This window comes from Miniopterus natalensis, chromosome 7 (genome assembly GCF_054644295.1).
Source record: "Miniopterus natalensis isolate mMinNat1 chromosome 7, mMinNat1.hap1, whole genome shotgun sequence".
In the NCBI taxonomy this organism is placed as follows: Eukaryota; Metazoa; Chordata; class Mammalia; order Chiroptera; family Miniopteridae; genus Miniopterus; species Miniopterus natalensis.
In genome coordinates this window covers 60,602,619-60,621,502 of record NC_142087.1, presented here as the reverse complement: position 1 = coordinate 60,621,502, position 18,884 = coordinate 60,602,619, and the positions used below count along the sequence as shown (strand labels likewise).

Sequence of the window (18,884 nt, the reverse complement as noted above, 5' to 3'; positions counted from 1 at the left end):
ATACCTTTAATATGATTGAGCTTTTATCTTCCCTAAAGGAGCTGATTTTGTTTCCTTAGCATCCATTGACCTTCCTGTGGAAGTTATTTTGAATGTCATTTTTAGAAACCAGAGGTTCTTAGACAAGTATTTTATGTAAATAAAGAGACTATTATCTCTCGTCTTTAATACAGATTATCTTTCTTTGTAGAATTACTCCATGTCTGTATATCTTGTACGACAGCTCACATCAGCCATGTTATTACAGAGATTAAAAATGAAAGGTATTAGAAACCCTGATCATTCCAGAGCACTAAGTAAGTAATATTTGTAAGATTGAGCATATGAGATGCTTTAATGGAAAAAAAAGCCTCACATATACATCAATGTAGGAATAATTTAGGAATAATTATTAGAAATCTAAAATGAATATTGAATTAAAATACTCCAAGAACACAGCCCTATAAATTGAAAAAACTCTTCTCTTAGAATCTACTCCCAAGAGGATCAATTTTAAATTCCAACTAATCTGATTTTGGGCCTTCTCATGAAAACTTATTTAAATAAACATCAAGTTCATGGTAGTTTTGATGGATACATTGACTTGAGAATAGGAATGCAAGTTTTCAAAACCTCCAGTATTTAATAGAATGTACATTTTTAAAAATTTTAAATAATCAAAAGCTCTTGCTAAAGAAAGGCTGATATCCACCAACAATATTTGCCTTCTGCGATGTTTTATTTTGTACTTTGCCTTTTTTTAAATTATTATTTTTATTTTAAAATATATCTTTACTGATTTCAGAGAGAGGAAAGGAGAGGGGGAGAGAGAGAGAGAGAGAAGCATCAATGATGAGTCATTGATCGAGTCCACAACCTGGGCATGTGCCCTGACCAGGAATCGAACCCTGATCGCCTGGATCCTAGGTCGACGCTCAACCGCTGAGCCACGCCCAGCCGGGCTGTACTTTGCTTTTTAATAAATGTTTTTATTGATTTTTTAGAGAGAGAGGAAGGGAGAGGGAGAGTTAGAAACATGGATCGGCTGCCTACTACACAACCCCTAAACCCCTAGTGGGGATCAAGCCTGCAACCCAGGCATCTTCCCTGACTGGGAATCAAACCAACAACCTCTGTGTACTTTGCTTTGCTAATGTATAATAATAGGTAGAGAAAAAAGTCTAACCCAAACTGTAAGTAGTTCAGTAACTAAATTTAATTGAACACGACATTTTTCTGGGAAAGAGAATATTTTACACTCAATTACTTCCCATACCACTGAATGAACCTGAAAGTAGAAAGGGACCTATAGATTGAAAAGGGAACCAAATTGGGCTTTTGAAATGGTATTTTGTTTCTTATAACTTAAACCATTTGTCATCTTAAACAGCACACTATTGATCTTCTTAACCTACACCTGGAAGCCAGGGAAGCCCTTCCCTAATTTTTCTTGCCCCACTCCAGTTCCACTGTCTCTAGTTCCAGTCTCATTTTCCCTCCCTATTATGGTGCTGAGAATTAGGCATCTGAATGTGATGCAGATATTTATTAGCTTCTATATGCAATAATTTGTATACATTACCTGGTGAATGAAATCACAGGCACATTACTACACCCATACTAATTTTCAGTTGTCAAAGAAAGTATAAGAATATTTTACCCTTCTGTTTACAAAGTTAGTAATTATTGGAAACAACCAAGACTCCTTAATAAAAATAGTCATGAATGTGTGTTAGAAAAGCATTGAAGCTGAGAGTACTGCTGCTTTCCAACCTTTCCTAATTGTTTTGTTCTTAAATCTTAAACAGCTTTCTTTTTTGAAACTCTTCTTAGCTGCAATTTTACTTTAAAAAATTCAGTTAGACATGTGATATAGAGTTTGCAAGTTTGCAATTCTTTAACCTAATGAAAGTATGATTGTGTTTTCAATACGTTACTACTTAACATTTTGTTTGTTTTGTTTTTGTAGTTTCTTGACCTATTCAGAGTGTTTGAGAAACTTTAAATAAGATGATACATATTTCTATAATTATGTTCATATGTCACAATTAATTTAAAAATTTTTTATTGTTATTTTTCCTTCTTTTTAAAGTTAAAGAAAAACTTACTGCAGATCCTGATAGTGAAATTGCTACAACTAGCCTTCGAGTATCCTTGATGTGCCCTGTAAGTAAAGCAACAAAACATTCTGGGGTGTTTTACTTTTTATAAATTACTAATTTTCCTATAAAAGTAAATGTGGGAATGAATGATATATTATGATAAAATTCTGAACTTTTGTCGTTTTCCCACTCAGGAATCTTCATGATTAAGCATTGTAATTCCAAAGAATGCAAACCTTCTTCAGTCAGTGACTAAGCAAGAAGAGACCTAAAAGGATATTTTATCCTAGGGGAAGAGAGCTTTTAGGTTCAGAATAATGTTACAGTTAATGCTGTAGATAATACACAGCTAATAACCTATAGAGAGAGTTGCTCCTTTTATTAGAATCTAAACTGTAATAAAATTGCTAGGGCCTAGTAAATGCTAATTGATGGTTCTGGTTTAATGAGTTAGAATGTGTGAGATGTCTTAATTCATTTGTAATGTACTTCTAAATTGCACAATAATTTTTACTTCATATCTCCTAACATAGAGACCATGGGAGAGAATCAGTCAGCAACTCAGATACTCCTATGTGCTTGGTACTGAGCTAATTGTGGGAGAAAATACTGAAGACGATAAAACGTTTTCAGAAAGTTAATAGTCTAGTTTGAGAGAGAGAACCAACTCAAATGAAAAAGCAGAAGACTGTACTTACCACATATCATTATGCTATTGGAGTGCCAGAGAAGAGATGGGAAAGGTCAGGAGTAGTGGGCGAAGGCTTCTTTAAAATCAGTACTGTTGCAGAGAACCTTTCCATATGAGAGGGACTTTATATGGAATCAGGAATTTGTAATGTAGTTAGAGGGCATTTGGTGACTAGCCACCATTGTGAGAAATGTACAGGGTGGGGAAAAAGTAGGTTTACAGTTGTATGTGAAACACAGAGTTTATTCATATATTATTATTAATTATTGTATTTTTTCCTTATGAACAACTCTAAACCAACTTTTGCTTCAGACAGAGAGAAAGAGAAGGGAATAATTTGTCAAGTTCCTGTTATGTGCTCCTTATTTAGCTGCCTTAGCAAACCTGTATGGGAGTTGTTCTCATTTTGCAGATGAGGAAACTGAGACTGAAAGATTGGCTAACCCAGCTCACATAGTAGTAACTAGTAGAATAAGGATAGCAATTTTGGTCTTCTGGCATCGTTTCAGTTCTCTTAATAATATACCATATTCTACATTGGGCTAAAATAGAAATACCCTGATTATAAGTCCATCTCTCTACCATCCTGGAAAGTGGTATTTGCAGATATTTTTCTTCTGTAGCTTTATTTTTTAAAATTATCAGTAACTTTAACTTACCTTTATTGAAAAGGAATAGAATTACATGACATTGGGATTGCTTAGAAATTGAGAACCTTTTCGTTGTCAAACCCAGAGGGAAGTCTGTAGTCCCAGCAGGGAAGGATGTTAATGCCCCGAGGTGATGGCAGAGGCCCTAGAAGGCATGTGCTTGGACCCAGGACCTCCTCTATTCATAAGCTTTGTGCAAGCCAGGCATACATTTTGATCCTTCATATCATATACTTTATATCAATTATGATATCTTCATATTGTAGTTTTTTTTGTACTGATATATGTGAAAAAGTCACCAAGTTATATTATGTTACAAGGTTCAAAATTATATGTATTGCACACTGCCATTCCTGTGAAAATTTTTTTAAAACACTTGATTATGCATGGAATATCTATGAAAGGACATATAAGAGATGGATAACAGTGGTTCTCTAAATAGGGGAACAGGAGAGAAGGAGACATGTTTTCGTTGTATATGGATCTTTTCCTACCTGTGAATTTGTTCCCTTTTTTAAAAAAGTGAAATGATTTTTTAAAAATTATAGGACAGTCAGTGAATACTGATAAAATATATAGCAGTCTTGATGGAATAAATTCTGTTTTGAATTTCCTTTTCATTTTGATCTTGTTTGACCTCTTCAGACTTTTATGACTATTTCCTTTGAGGCTTTGTTTTCCTCTCTGAAATGTTTTCCTGTGTTTTCTTTCTTGCCTGTAGTTAGGGAAGATGAGGCTGACAATCCCATGCCGAGCAGTGACTTGTACACATCTACAGTGTTTTGATGCTGCCCTTTATCTGCAAATGAATGAGAAGAAGCCCACCTGGATTTGTCCCGTGTGTGATAAAAAAGCTGCCTATGAAAGTCTAATTTTAGATGGGTAAATATTAGCTTTGTCTCCATTCATTACAGCCTCATATAAATTCTCCTCTAGCATAAAGTCAAGATGTTTACATGTTTTCTGCTTTATAATACTCAATCTTATTTTTAAACTGTAATTAGTGGCCCTTTAATCTTTATGATTTCTGTTAGGGGCAAGAGGGAGAATAGTTTCCTTTTCTTTTTGCTGCCCAAGATCATATTTCATAGCCTGTCCTAAAGAGGGGAAAGTCCACTTAGTGATGTCATTTTGCTTGCCTAGAACTTCTTGAAGAGCAACTAGGATTTATGCAGAAATGCGGAGCACGCAAAAGGGTAGATAGAATTGTGATATGCAGCTGGTAAGTTCAAAACTGGGATTCACACCCAGGTTTTTCTGACTCTGGAGTCCAAACCCTAAGCATTATCTCTTATATTCCATAGGTCAGAATTAAGGAAAATGATAAGAACTAATTATCAATAAGTGAGGTACCCGTTTTTTGAATAACACTTTTTAAAAATTGCATATATCATCCGTGCACCAGTATAAGATTTAGAAAATACAGTTAATGAAAAGATTAAAATCATTAGCACTGCATCCTGTGGTGGTGATTTTTGTTATCAATGTAAGATTGAAATCATGCTTTACATACGACTTGCATGTATATTTGATTTTCACTCAATATAGAGTGAAATGTATCTTAGATCTTTAAAGATACTTGTACAACAATTTTTTTTAAAAAATAGTGCTTTTTTTATTGATTTCAGGGATAGGGAGGGAGAGGGAGAAAGAGAAACATCAGTGATGAGAATGATCAATTGGCTGCCTCTTGCACGCCCCCTACTGGGGATTGAGCCCACAACCTGGACATGTGCCCTGACCTGGAATCAAACTGTTACCTCCAGGTTATGGGTTGACTCTCAACCATTGAGCTACACGCGCCAGGCGTACAACAATTTTTTTTTAAGTTTTAAAAGAATATATAGTAGAGAGGCATGAGACAGTGAAGAACAAGTGGGACTTTCACTTTTCTCATTATAAACTTTTACTTTTTAAATCTTTTTAACTTATTTTGAAATAATTTTGACTTACAAAGAAGTTGCACCCATAGCACAAAGAGCCTACCATGTAACTTTGACCGAGGTACATCAGTTGTTAACATTCTATTATATTTGTTTTATCACGTTCCCTCTTAATACATAGTTATATACACAGTTTTGGTCTATGCATGTGTGTGTGTAGAAAGAAAGAAAGATGATTATTACTGTTTTCAGAATTCTTTTGAACCATTTGAGAATAAGTTGCATATGTCATGCCTCTGCCCATTAATATTTTAGGACATGTTTCCTAAATACTTCATATTCCATTATATGGGTATACTACTAATCATTTAAACATTTTTGTCCATTATTGATCATATTGTTTGCTTCTACTTTTTCTGTTTTAAGTTGTCCTGTGATATGAACATTTTTGAAGCTTTTTTGTGTATGTCTATGGATTTTCCTTAAGTTCTTAGAAATTGAAATGCTCAAAGAGAAAATATAATTTTAAGGCATTTACTATTGATTATTAAGGTGCCTCCTAGGAAGTAGTAAAGTATTTTACTCGTCTAGTAAGTCATTTTACTCTCCTGCCAGTAGTGTATTAGAAACTTGCTACCTCAGCCTTCTTAACCAGTCAGTCATACCATATTAAATTTTATTTTTTAAATGCTGTTGCCAATTTTCTAGTGAAAAGATACCTTATTATTTTGATTTCTGTTTCTTGTAAGAATTATCAGACATTTCTTCATCAATACATTGGCTGTTATAATACCTTTTATGAATTGCTTCTTAATGTTTCTTTTCCTCCCCATTTTTTAATGTGTTTGTTCGTCTTTTACTTACTGATCTATAAGTGGTCATTATATTTTGAGGTTATTAATTTTTGTGTCCACATGTGCCAAATATATTTTCCCAGTTTGCCTAATTGTATTTATTGTGATATATGTGCCATTCAGAAACTTTGAATTTTTATTTCATCAGGTCTTTCTTTTCATTTTGAATTTCTGTCTTTCATGTGTTTAGAAAGTCCCAGAGATTTTATATGTACATTTACTTGTTTTTAGTCAGGTACTTTTAAGATTTTGTTGTTTTATTTCTTTTCAGTTGTGCAGTTCTTCATTCCATCATGCTTTCCTTCATAAATTTCTTCAACAAAGTACTTATTAAATACCTGGTTGTTGCTACTACATAGAAATGTAGTTGATTTTAGTATATTGCTCTCGTATCTTGAAACATTACTAAACTCACTTTGTAGTTCTAGTAACTTTATTTTACAGTAACATTTATGAAGAGAGACAGTTTTACTTCTTTTTAATCTGGATGCCTTTTGTGTCTTTGTCTTGCTATCTTGAACTGACTGACTAGTCTGTTAACATTATGATTTACGTTGATTGGCTTTCAAATATTAAACTAACTGTGCATTCTGAGGTTAAACCCCAGTTGGCCATGATTTGTTAATCCTTTTTATTTATTGTTGGGTTTGTTTGGCTAAATTCATGAGGAATATTGGTCCTGTTTTCTTTTAATGTCTTTGTCTGGTTTTAGTATCAGAGTAATGCTGGCCTTATACAGTAAGTTGGGAAGTGGTGGTGTTATGTGTCCTCAGATATTTGGTAAATTGCCTAGTGAAGATGCTTGGGCCAGAAATTTTTTTTTTGTGGTAAAGTTTTTAACTACAAATTCAATTTCTTTAACAGACATAGAGCTCCTCAGGGTGTGTATTTCTTTTTAAGTGAGCTTGAGTGTAAGTTTGTCAATTTTATTGACCTTAAAGTACCAGCTTTTTGGTTTCATAGGTTTTTCTCTATTTCATTTGTTTTTGTTTGTTTGTTGTTTCTCATTTCTTGTTTACTTTCACTTTAATTTGTTCTTTGTTTTCTAGTTTCGTTTAGGTAGAAGCTGAGCTTATTTATTTGCATTCTCCTAATCTAAAGATTAGTGCTATAAATTTTCCTCTAAGTATTGTTTTAGGTACATTTCACAAATTTTATTATATTTTTACTTTCATACTAAAAAAATACTTGCTAAAAACGGTCAAAATACTTGCTAATTTGTTTTTATGTTTCTTTGTCTCATGGGTTGTTTCATTTACTTTTTCAAATATTTAAGGATTTTCCAGGTATTTTTCTGATGATTTCAAATTTTATTTTATTTTGGTCTTAGAACATAATTTGTATGCTTAGTTACTTAAATTTACTGAGAGTTATATCTCTATTCTTCCGTCCCCCACCCCTATGATTCTTTTTCCTTGACAATAAGCTTATAAGTTATTTTTTGTATAATAACCTTTATGTTTGCTTATGTATATTTTATGTGTAGTATTGAAGGTTGTTCTTTACTGCAATCTTAGTTATGAGGTGTCTGTTTCTGTTTAGCCACTAATTTTTTAGATGACTCAGTAAGTCACTTAATTCTTTTATTGCCCATTAAAGATCTAAAACCTAGGAGGAAGCGTTATAATAGTTGTCCTAATGTCTGAAGTATTGAAATACCAAAACAAACAAACTGAAGTTAGCATTACTTTTGTCTCCAAGGTAATAAGTATGTATTTGTTATAATTTCACCTTTGAATAAGGCCATTGATTACATTTATCTTCTTAATTGGTTTATAGGCTTTTTATGGAAATTCTCAGTGACTGTTCTGATGTGGATGAGATCAAATTCCAAGAAGATGGCTCTTGGTGTCCAATGAGACCGAAGAAAGAAGCTATGAAAGTATCCAGCCAGCCGTGTACAAAAATAGAAAGTATGTATAGAATGGCAGTAAGGAGCACAGCAGTAAGACTTCTGTAGTATTATCTGTATCGTTAATGCTGAACTACATTTGGAGCTCAGTTTGCTAACTCTATCATCTATTATATATGCAATTTCCCCAACCGATTTTTATTTTTTCCTTAAGAAATTTCCTGAAGTTTATGTACCACCTTATAATCAGCCTTTTTATAGTTATTTTTCATGTGTAAAGTAAATGAAACAATCACCTAAAATTATTTTAATATATGGTGTTTGTTGCAAAGTGAAAAGTTATAAATAACATTTCTATGTACAGTTTTTCAGAATTGTTTTCAGAGTACCTGTTGAGGAAACCCTAAGTGGAGGTGTGGCTAAAGAGGCTACTTCATCCATTAATGGAGGGTAGGGGGAGGTGGTCAAAGGTTAGTTGCTTAAAAAAAAGTGGGAAGGAATTTTACCATTGCCTTGGTTATTTAACTCCCTGCACCTGTCCACACCCAGTGGGGAAACTAAGGGCAGTTTGAGTAATTGAAACCCATAGGTGAACTTAAAGCTTCTTTTTATCTGACGTAGTCTGCTCACTACATTTGAGTTTTGTGTTGACTTTAATTAATGATGTAACAATGTAATGGATAATAGATGTTCAGAGTAAGAAGAGAGGAAAAGTAAAGGATTAATGTCAATGTTAATCAGTCTCCTGTGATTATTACTGAATCTGTGGGTGGGATGATCAAGGTTTCCCCTCATTTTTAAGAAAAATAGTGATTTAGTTGATTACTTGCTGTTGCTTTTCCATTATGAACTAGCATTCATTTGCTACAAAATAGATTGCAGGGCATAATATACTTCTATGAAATGGTGAGTTAGCATAAAGTGTATGAGACTATCATAACGGCAGAAAGGAGAACCTAGGTGATTAGTAGATAATTGATAAGAAAAGTTTTAATTATGTCTGAATAACAAGTGAGAAGTTTGGGGTTTTTTCAAGGTGAAAATTTTTATCAAGTTCTGGTTTATGGTGAAGAGCCTATGCATTCTTTCACATGAGTACCCTTGCTTTGCTAGAATGGAAATATCTGATTATGACTGAACATTTCCACATGTCTGTGAATACACAGTGAAACCACATATTCTTGTTCATGGCCAGAGATCAGCCCCCTAACTCCAGACGTCTGTTTATACAATGACTGCTTGCTTTCGGAGACAGCGTGAGCAGCAGGATATGTGCATATCCATTGGTGGTACCAGGGAGATAACTAAGAGCATGTTTGAAGGCAGTTTTTGGCTCTCTGTCAAGGCCTAGAGGTCACCCTGTTTCCCCAGGTTAGTAGTTATTTTATAGAGAGATGTCTGGAATTAGGGAGTTGGTCTCTTTACATAGGACAGAGATGTGACTTTACTGGCTGTGTGTTCTCCCAGGCATGCTGCACAATTAAGATTCCTATGGCTAGAGTTTGTGTCACACCTTTGAATTTTTTTTTGGTGTTCCTTAACATGCAGGTTCAAGTGTCCTCAGTAAGCCTTGTTCAGTGACTATAGCCAATGAGGCAAGCAAGAAGAAAGTGGATGTTATTGACCTAACAATAGAAAGCTCTTCTGATGAAGAGGAAGACCCTCCTGCCAAAAGGAAGTGCATCTTTATGTCAGAAACACAAAGCAGCCCAACCAAAGGGTTTGTTAATTTATAGTTCACTACTGTTTATTACACTTCGAACTAATTGTTACTGGGATAGCTTTGTAAGTCTCTTTGATAGTTGCATAATCATAGAAGGCTATTATAACTTGCCTTTGTTCAGTTGAAATATTTTCAATATTTTAATGAAGAAAATATTCCCATCTTTGGGAAATGAAAGTTGAAATCTTCTCATGTGTAAGTATTTCATATAAGTAGCAAATTTGTCATCACAGACCAACAGAAGGAAGCCTGGTGTATGGAGTGTGGAATTAGGAACCCAACAGTGTGGATTCCAATTTTGATACCATTGCTTACTCATTCTCTGATGTTGGATGAAATGCTTAACTTGCTTGAGCTTCCTTTCTCTGTTCTGTAAAATGGGGTTAAGGAATGCCTGCTTCATGAGATTATTTTCAGGTTTAAATAAGATAATGAAAGAACTTAGCCTCAGTGTCAGGCACATGGTAGTTTTTCAATGAAGATTGATTGCCTTCCCTTCTCACCCTCTCCAGGGCAAAATATGGGCAAGTTAAATGCCTTCTAGCTTGTATTCTTTACGATTCATCAGGCAGAAGCCATTGCTGACCTATAATAAGCGACAAGTTTGAGCATTTAGCAATAGGTATTTCTTAGAGATTTTGGAACCTGCAAGAAAGTGGCAAAGGGTTCTCTTGACATCCCATGAACACATTCTTTCAAACTTGGGTGTACTGGTGGTGTCTTTTTGGCCTTTCAGTGCACTTATTTTTTCTAATGGCTTTATTGGGGTATAATTTACATAACATAAAATTCTTCCATCTTAAATATTCAGTTGCACAATTCACTGATTTTAGTAACTTCATAGAGTTGTACAGTCATCGCAATTAAATTATAGAATATTTCCAACACCCAGTAAACTTATGTGTATTTGCAGTTAATCGCTATTTGCATCCCAAATCTAGACAGCCATTGATCTTTTTATCTCTATAAATTTGCCTGTTCTAGACATTTTATATAAATGGACAAATGGACTTACTTTTTTTTTTTTTATCCTCACCCGAGGATATTTTTTTCCATTGCTTTTCAGAGAGAGAGAAACATCGATTGGTTGCCTCCTGCTCACGCTCTGACCAGGGCTGGGAATGGAGCCTGCAACCAAGGTACATGGCCTTGGCTGAATCGAACCTGGGACTGACGCTCTACTACTCAGCCAAACTGGCTAGGGCCTAAAATACTTCTATTTCCAGAAGTGATTTACACATCACAGTAAGGATATATATAATTTTTACCCATTTAACCAAATGTGATATTTTTTTTTAGTGGAACAGAAAATGAGAAAAGTATTTCAAGTGAGTTTTTTCTGGAATGCTGATGATTTATTTCTCCTTTCGTAATTTAAATGTTAAACAAAAATGAAAATGTAATTTTGAAACATTTGTTGGAGCAGAGAATCATGGCAATGAACTTAGATGTGGTATTTCCATATTTTACTTTCTAATAATAGCCTTTAGAATATGCCTGGAAAACACAGGTTTCATAGTATTATAGTTAGATCGGTTTATACCAGGTTGAAGGGTTGTGCATAGTGATGCTGACTCATGAATTTATGTGATCTTGGAGGTTGTCTCTGGTGAATGCCATATGAGGGTCTTCTGTCTGTCTCTCCTTTAGCACATTTTTACCAGTATTTGATGAGGACACGAAACTGGAGGAATGGCATATACATTGGGTGACAATTTGAAATGGCTTATACATGCAAAGAAATAGGGATAGTTCACCCCTATGATCAGCTACCATAGAAACAAATGTAAGGCTCCTCATCTAGGTTAAAAAGAAAACAAAAGCTAATATTGTAAATATATGGTGGAAATTGAATGTTGCTTTGTCATTAATATGGAGGATACAAAAAATACAGATAAATAATGCATTTCTCTGGATTAAGGATCATTAGGAATTGGTTGCAAAATTGAAACTTTTAATATTTTTATGATCGTAAAGTGAGAAGGGAGCACACGGTGAATTTCAGGTTTTGGGGTAACAGTTCAAGTTATTGAATTGTTAACCCATTTTTAGATATTTAAGTCTGGACCAAGTATGATAAATTTAATGATCGAGTACACAGTCTAGAGTACTAATATTCACTATCTAGCAGCATTCTAGCAATTTACCTTTGTGCTGTGATATGAATAAAGCTATAAAACTTAAAAATATATATGTGTACATTGAAATGTATACATACATATGCCTGTGTATTGCCAGTTCTCTGAGGAGGCAATAACAAATGGTAAAAGCTTTTAAAGAATTTTTATAACTTTATACCATCACACTTCTATACTCTCAGTTTCAGCAGGCATAGCCATTTGCATTTTTCCAAATCCCTGTTATTCCGTATCTATAGTTATATCTGCTCTTTTTTGCACAGGCATTTGACTCATTCACCTTTCTGAATGTGAGCCTTATGAGGATTATGGTTAAAGCAGAAATGTACTCTCAGTACATAATTTGATAATCGTAACAAGTGACTAATTTCACCCATTCTCTACCAAGGTGAATTGGTGTTAATGGTTGCAAAGTTCAGGTAATAGGAATTAACCTATACTCTAGTTCAGGTTTTCAGATGTTTGCTGAGGTTTTATTTTTTTTTATTTTTATTTTTTTATTTTTATTTTTTTAATGTTTATTGAATTTTTTGGGTGACATTGGTTAATAACATTATACAAGTTTGAGATGTGCAATTCTTAAGACATCATCTGTACATTGTACTGGGTGTTCACTACCCAAAGTCAAGTCTCTTTCCGTCACCATTTACTCCCCTTTACCTGCCTCCACCTCCCTCCACCCTCCCCCCTGCTGAGGTTTTAGATGTTGATTTAACAATTTCTACGCTCACTGGATTTTAACATTTTCACATGGTTGTGACTGACATTTTGTATTGGAGAAACAAGGAAAGTTAGTTAATCATTTAAAGTAAAGTTTCATATTATGAGAACAGAACACCCAATAATTAGATGTGACTATTGTGACAGTGTTGGGATGTTGATCTGACTCCTCTACGGATAAAAGTAAAAGGTGGGGGAGGAAAGTGCGTTTTGTTGTTTCCTGTACATCTGATTCAAATTGAGCATTTAAATTTGGGATCAAAAGAAAAGAAAATCTCCAGTGTGAGATGTCAAAAGAAGACAAGGGGGAGCCAAGAGGAAGGTGGGCACGGTATTTATTTATTTATTTTAATAAACCTGAACATTTTCTTTAGGTTTCTTTCCATGTCAGAGAAACAGTAAAAAATCATAGATTAAAATGTATTTTTAAGTAGGAACTTTTAAAAATAAATGAAATCATATATATGTGTGTATGTGTATTGCATGTATGTGTATATACAGGGTGGGGCAAAAGGAGGTTTACAGTTGTGAGTACTTGAAACACAATTTATCCTTGTATTATTTATTAATTATTGTATTTCCCATATGAACAATTGTAAACCTCCTTTTGCCCCACCCTTTATGTATATATATGTCCTCAAAAACTTGCCTCTTAAATATTTTTAAAAATACAAATAAGATTAATATTGTGAGGCATCCAGAATAATACAAGACACTTTTTAAACTTCCCTTTTCAGCACTAACATACCGATCTCTCTTTTTCTCACTTCCTATGCTCCCTCCCTCAATTTCTGGTACCCATTCCTGTGTGGGAAGTAGGATCATGTGTAACTTGAAAACACTTTCTGCAATTTCTTGTTCATCTACTTTCATTCCTGTAGAGGATGACTTTTTCAAACTTACAGAAAAAATATGTGCTTTAATACAATGTATTTGCTCTCATCCCAAGTTCTCTCCTCCCCCCTCTAGCGCTTGCCTTTTCCAACATTGTTCACCACCTGTCTATAGTGTTAGTTCTCCAGAAATCATTGGAGGCCAAGAAATCTGATTCTAAGCTAAGCAAGCTGCTCTTTGGAAGATGACTTCCTTTCATCTTCACCTACTTCTGGAAAATGTTTTTGAAACACCAGGCTTATATTATTGTCTTAAGCATATTTCCTGTGTCTCCTAAATGGATCTATTTAATTAATTAATTAATTAATTAATTAATTTAATATATCTTTATTGATTTCAGAGAGAGGAAAGGAGGGGGAGAGAGAGAGATAGAAACATCAATGATGAGAGAGTCATTGATTGGCTGCCTAGCCCGCAACCTGGACATGTGTCCTGACTGGGAATCGAACCCTGATCTCCTGGATCCTAGGTCAATGTTCAACCACTGAGCCATGCCCGGCTGGGCTGTGGATCTATTTTTAAGATTTCTGAACTCTGACCTATGTTATTTATTCATTTTGTTTTTTAGACTAAGTTGCCAACACAGTCATATATATTTTCCTAGGATGACTTCATTTTGCACATTTTCCAGTGACATTCATATTATTGATATAGTAAAGATCCTCATGTCATAATGCAAATTAGTTTTGGATTTTTCTTTAGGGGATTCAAATGTCTAAATAGGTTGTGATTATTTAAGTAGTTTGAGATTTAAATTGAGGTTATTAAATAGTTTTGTTAGTTTATAGAGTATTAAGAGTGCCATGCAACTATGTTGTTTATTGTTAACTAGTATTTAATAATCTGAGCAATAACAGGAAGTGTTTCAACCAAGAGAAAGGGCATCTAGAGGTCCTACTTTAAGTTTCTGTCGATTTTACTTTCTTCGTCTTTGTTGTAGTCCTTCCCAGCTACAAAATTCTGAGCCTCTCAATAAGCTTATCGTTTTCTGGCAGCATTGTGGTATGCTAATGTAATAATGTCCCATGTCCCCAGTGACCTCCCTTTCATTTAATAAAGTTTTATTTTTCAAAATGTACAGTTGGTAGAACCTGTTCATAAAACCAGTGCTTTGAAACCAGTTTAGTAAGCCCTTCACTGAGGAGCTCCTGAAGGGCTGTGCTGGCCAGGGAATTGCCAATCTTCAGTCTCTCATAGACAACAGCTGGAGTTTTAAGCTTATAGTTGAGAACTTCCTTGCAGAGTTTGTCATATGGTTTTGTCAGACAAGATTAGGTTATTGTGCTTGTTCCAAACTTTGCCTTTGGACCAGTTCTTCTTGGCTTTGCCCCAAGATTGTTCACTGGGTCCTCATCTTCCTTGGCTAATGGCACTTGTCTTCTTGTCATCCTTGGGCAGCATCCTGAAGCTCAGAGAACAGTTGCTACTACTGCAGCCTCACTAAGATGTTGGACAAAAAGCTGGCCACTATCAGCTATAGGGTCCATAATATTGCTTAGTTTCTTCTGTACATTAAAGGTGTTTTTCTTATGAAGTTCTAGTTGTTTACCCTGAGAAAAGACAAAATGAGGGTTAAATTGGAAGAAGGCAGACTTATCTCTTCTTTATTCCTGAACTTAAAAAAAAATGTTTACTTATATTCTTCTTAAAATTAGTTTTAATTATATATACATACACACACATATATATAAAATACCATTTATAAAGTGTTTCTTAAGTGTGTTTAATTTCAAAGTCATAAATCCTCTTAGAAAGGTAGATGTTATGGCAGCCAACATTTTTATTTCTGGCTGTTGTATCGTAAATCCTAGTAGTCATCTTTTTAAATTTCCGATTGCTACCTATTGTCATCAGGTTGGCAGGCTTTAGGATTGGCTTGTTTTGCTTAGGTGATTCCCAGATAAGAGTGGTAATAATTAACACAATTCAAGTTAGAATGGAAGAAATTCCAGTTGAACTATAGCAAGTAGCTTCACTCATAAGTTGCCCTGATTTAAATCAAAACTTAAGAGTCCTCTATTTTATTTCTAAATTTTTTAAATTGAATTTATTGGGGTGACAGTGGTTTGCAAAACCGTACAGGTTTCAAGTGTACAGTTCAATAAAACATTAGCTACACCCTATATCGTGTGTCCATTGCCCCAGGCAAAGTTTCTTTTTGTTCCTATTTTCCCCTTCTTTGCCCACCTCCATCTACCCCCCACTCCCTTTCACTCTGCCTATCACCACACTGTCATCAGTGTCTATATGTTATACATCTATGGTTTTTGGTTAATCCCTTAACCTTTTTTCTTCCAACCCCCCCTCCCCTCTGACAGCTGTGAGTCTGTTCCATGTATCCATGCCTTTGTTTCTATTTTGTTCATCAGTTTATTTTGTTCATTAGATTCTATATATAAAGGAGATCATATGGTATTTGTCTTTCTCTGACTGGCTTATTTTATGTAATATAATAATCTCCAGGTCCATCCATGCTGTCACAAAACATATGATTTCCTTTTTTTCTTCTTATGGCTGAGTGGTAGTCCATTGTGTACATAAATGCACCACAGCTTTTTCATCCACTCATCTACTGATGGGCGTTTGGGCTGTTTCTAGACATTAGCTATTATGAATAATGCTGCAGTGAACATAGGCATGCATATACTGTATTTTTCGAATTCGTGTTTTGGGTTTCTAGGGATATATTCTTTTTTTATAGATAAAACTAATATCCGCATATGTTACGCATGTTAATAAAAGCATATATGCAAGTATATTTCTATTTGTGGATGAACATCTTATGTATTACTCCAGCACTGTACATTATGTTTTAATGCTGACTTGCTCTTATACCACAGTTGCTGAGAGCCCACATATGTTCATGTTAAAATGAAGACTGTTAATGAAAGAGGAGAGTAGAGTGGAGTGCTGAGTAGTGAGTAGCTGCCATATAGTTGTGCCAAAACTTAGTGAACTTACCACTGAGAATGTCCAGTAGTACAGCCCTTCTCTCCTGTGAACTAACAGCTAGATTGTTTGTAATTTCCCGTGCTGTTTAAAACAGGGTTCTCATGTATCAGCCATCTTCTGTAAGGGTGCCCAGTGTGACTTCGGTTGATCCTGCTGCTATTCCGCCTTCATTAACAGACTACTCAGTACCATTCCACCACACGCCAATATCAAGCATGTCATCAGATTTGCCAGGTATGTGAAGAGTTGTTTTGTTGTTCCTATCAAGTTTTATCATTTATTTTTAATCTTAATCTGTGGAGCAAATAGAATTTTAAAATTTTAAATAGAAATGTTAAGGAAATTTGAAAGCTTTATATAAAGGTAGTGTTTGTTTTAATATATTCAATGCCTATCATTTCAACTACAGAGCAGATAGAGATTCTCGATAATAGAAAATATAGTAGGATAGTAGGAAATTTTTTAGAATTTATTTTTCTTCATAGAGAATTTGTACTCAGAGGCTTTTTCTTGGTTTATTTATTATGCAAACTTCACAGGTTAGGGAGAGAGTATTTTCTCATACTCTTCTTGGTAGCCCATCACAACTTAGAATATGCTGGTCTACTGTGGGGTGAATGTTGCCTACAGCTTTATCTTGTGGATTTTCCCCCCTATAAAAATAAGATCTACCAGCTCTTTCCCTAGAGCACTGATTAATATTTGGGGACATCTTTTATATGTATATTAACTCAACATTTAAAAAATTCAAGGCTGCTTGAATTACCTTAGTACCAAGTAGACTTGTGCAACCAAGGCCATATTATAAATTTAACCTCCCCTCCTTCTTCCCTCTCTGTATAGCCAATGTAGTTTTTTTTTTGGTTTTTAAAAAAGTACATGTTTTTATTGATTTCAGAGAGAGGAAGAGGGGTGGAGAGAGAGAGAAACATCAATGATGAGAGAGAATCATTGATAGGCTGCCTCCTGCATGCCCCCTACCAGGGACTGAGCCCACAACCTGGGCATGTGCCCTGACTGGGAATTGAACTGTGACCTCCAGGTTCACGGGTCAACGTTTAACCACTGGGCCACACTGACCAGGCTATAGCCAATGTTCTCTCAAATGTGAGCAGATTAGAACCTCTTAATATTCATGACTTCCCTTCTCTCTAAAGGGCACTTTTAGTGGAATACAATTCCCTCCAATTGTTAATTTTTTCTCTAGATTTCTGAAGTTAATTTTGACCCTTTCAGGGATGTCGTTAAGAACAATATATATTCAATTGGAAAAAAATTTGTGTTGTTTGAAACAGTTGATAATTTTGTTATTGGGCCCAATTCAAATAAAATTTAATGGAAAAGAATAGGCTAAAAATAGTATCCATCAAAAAAATTTTAAATACCTTTTGCTCTTAAATATGTTTAGTCCATATGTACTTTAGGAATTATTATTTTAAAAAATTGTTTATAAACCCAGCTATCACCAGTTATAAAGTATTTGTTGTATACAAAGCTCAAGGCTAAGGTATAGGTGAGGTTTTATGGTTCATACGAAAGACAGAAACTTGGAGATTCTTAATTCCTAACTGCCATGTTTTGCTCTAACCTTGGCTAGTTCCAAGTGAAGTTGAAGAGTGCCCACATGTGATCTTAGTATACATTATAAACAAACATTCCAGAAGGATTTGTTTCCTAGACTTTGAATTAAAATTGATCCTGAAAAAAGATAAACTTTCCATTTACTAAAGTGATTCTGGCCATTTAGTAGAATAGGCACAATTTACAAATCACTTGCTCTGTTAGTTTTCAAATTATGTGATTCAGGATGAATTTTTAACTTTGGAGAATTCAGTTTTTCAAAATTTGGGCATAAATTAAGATTATTTACTTTATAAAATGTGCAGATTTGAGAAAAAAGCAGTAAAGTACTTTAATTGTATATTTTGGAAAGTACACTTCAAGCCTGGTATTACGGAACTAAGACTAATGTTCAGGGTTGGTATTTAGCCAATATTAACCAATATGGTAATACTGGTTATTAAAATGTTGAAATGCTTTCTACCAGTTGATAAACTGAATAGAGTAGGATCTATTGTATTTGACAAGAATTACCAGTTTGTCATCATCTGTGAATCATGTAGCAGTTACTATATCTAAATAGCTTAGTTTTTACTTTGGTTTTATTGTTAATGGGCTCTTTTGTAATTAGTAATTACTTTGGTTTTAGTTTTGTGCATAATTTTTATGTAATTAGTCATACTGTACAGAGTTGATATTTACAAATTTAATAATTTATAATAAAATATTAAATAGAACACCAAGAACGGAGAGATGACAAAGTTTTAATTCATTTCTTAACATTCTTTTTAAACATCATAAACATGAATCTTCTGAATCTGCAGGGGAACAAAGAAGAAATGATATTAATAATGAACTGCAGCTTGGAACATCTTCTGATACTGTG

The 18,884-nt window shown here is 34.4% G+C and overlaps 1 protein-coding gene across 3 annotated transcripts in view; it reads left to right on the top strand.

Annotated features, from left to right (window-relative positions):
- PIAS2 (protein inhibitor of activated STAT 2) overlaps positions 1-18,884 on the top strand; it is a 73,968-nt gene that overhangs the window by 45,651 nt on the left and 9,433 nt on the right. For all 3 annotated transcript variants that reach the window (XM_087819077.1, XM_087819076.1, XM_087819078.1), the window contains exons 7-12: positions 191-296; positions 2,072-2,145; positions 4,144-4,304; positions 7,939-8,072; positions 9,560-9,731; positions 16,533-16,672. In XM_087819077.1, the coding sequence (XP_087675203.1) occupies positions 191-296; positions 2,072-2,145; positions 4,144-4,304; positions 7,939-8,072; positions 9,560-9,731; positions 16,533-16,672 (787 nt within the window). The remainder of the gene's footprint in view (positions 1-190; positions 297-2,071; positions 2,146-4,143; positions 4,305-7,938; positions 8,073-9,559; positions 9,732-16,532; positions 16,673-18,884) is intronic.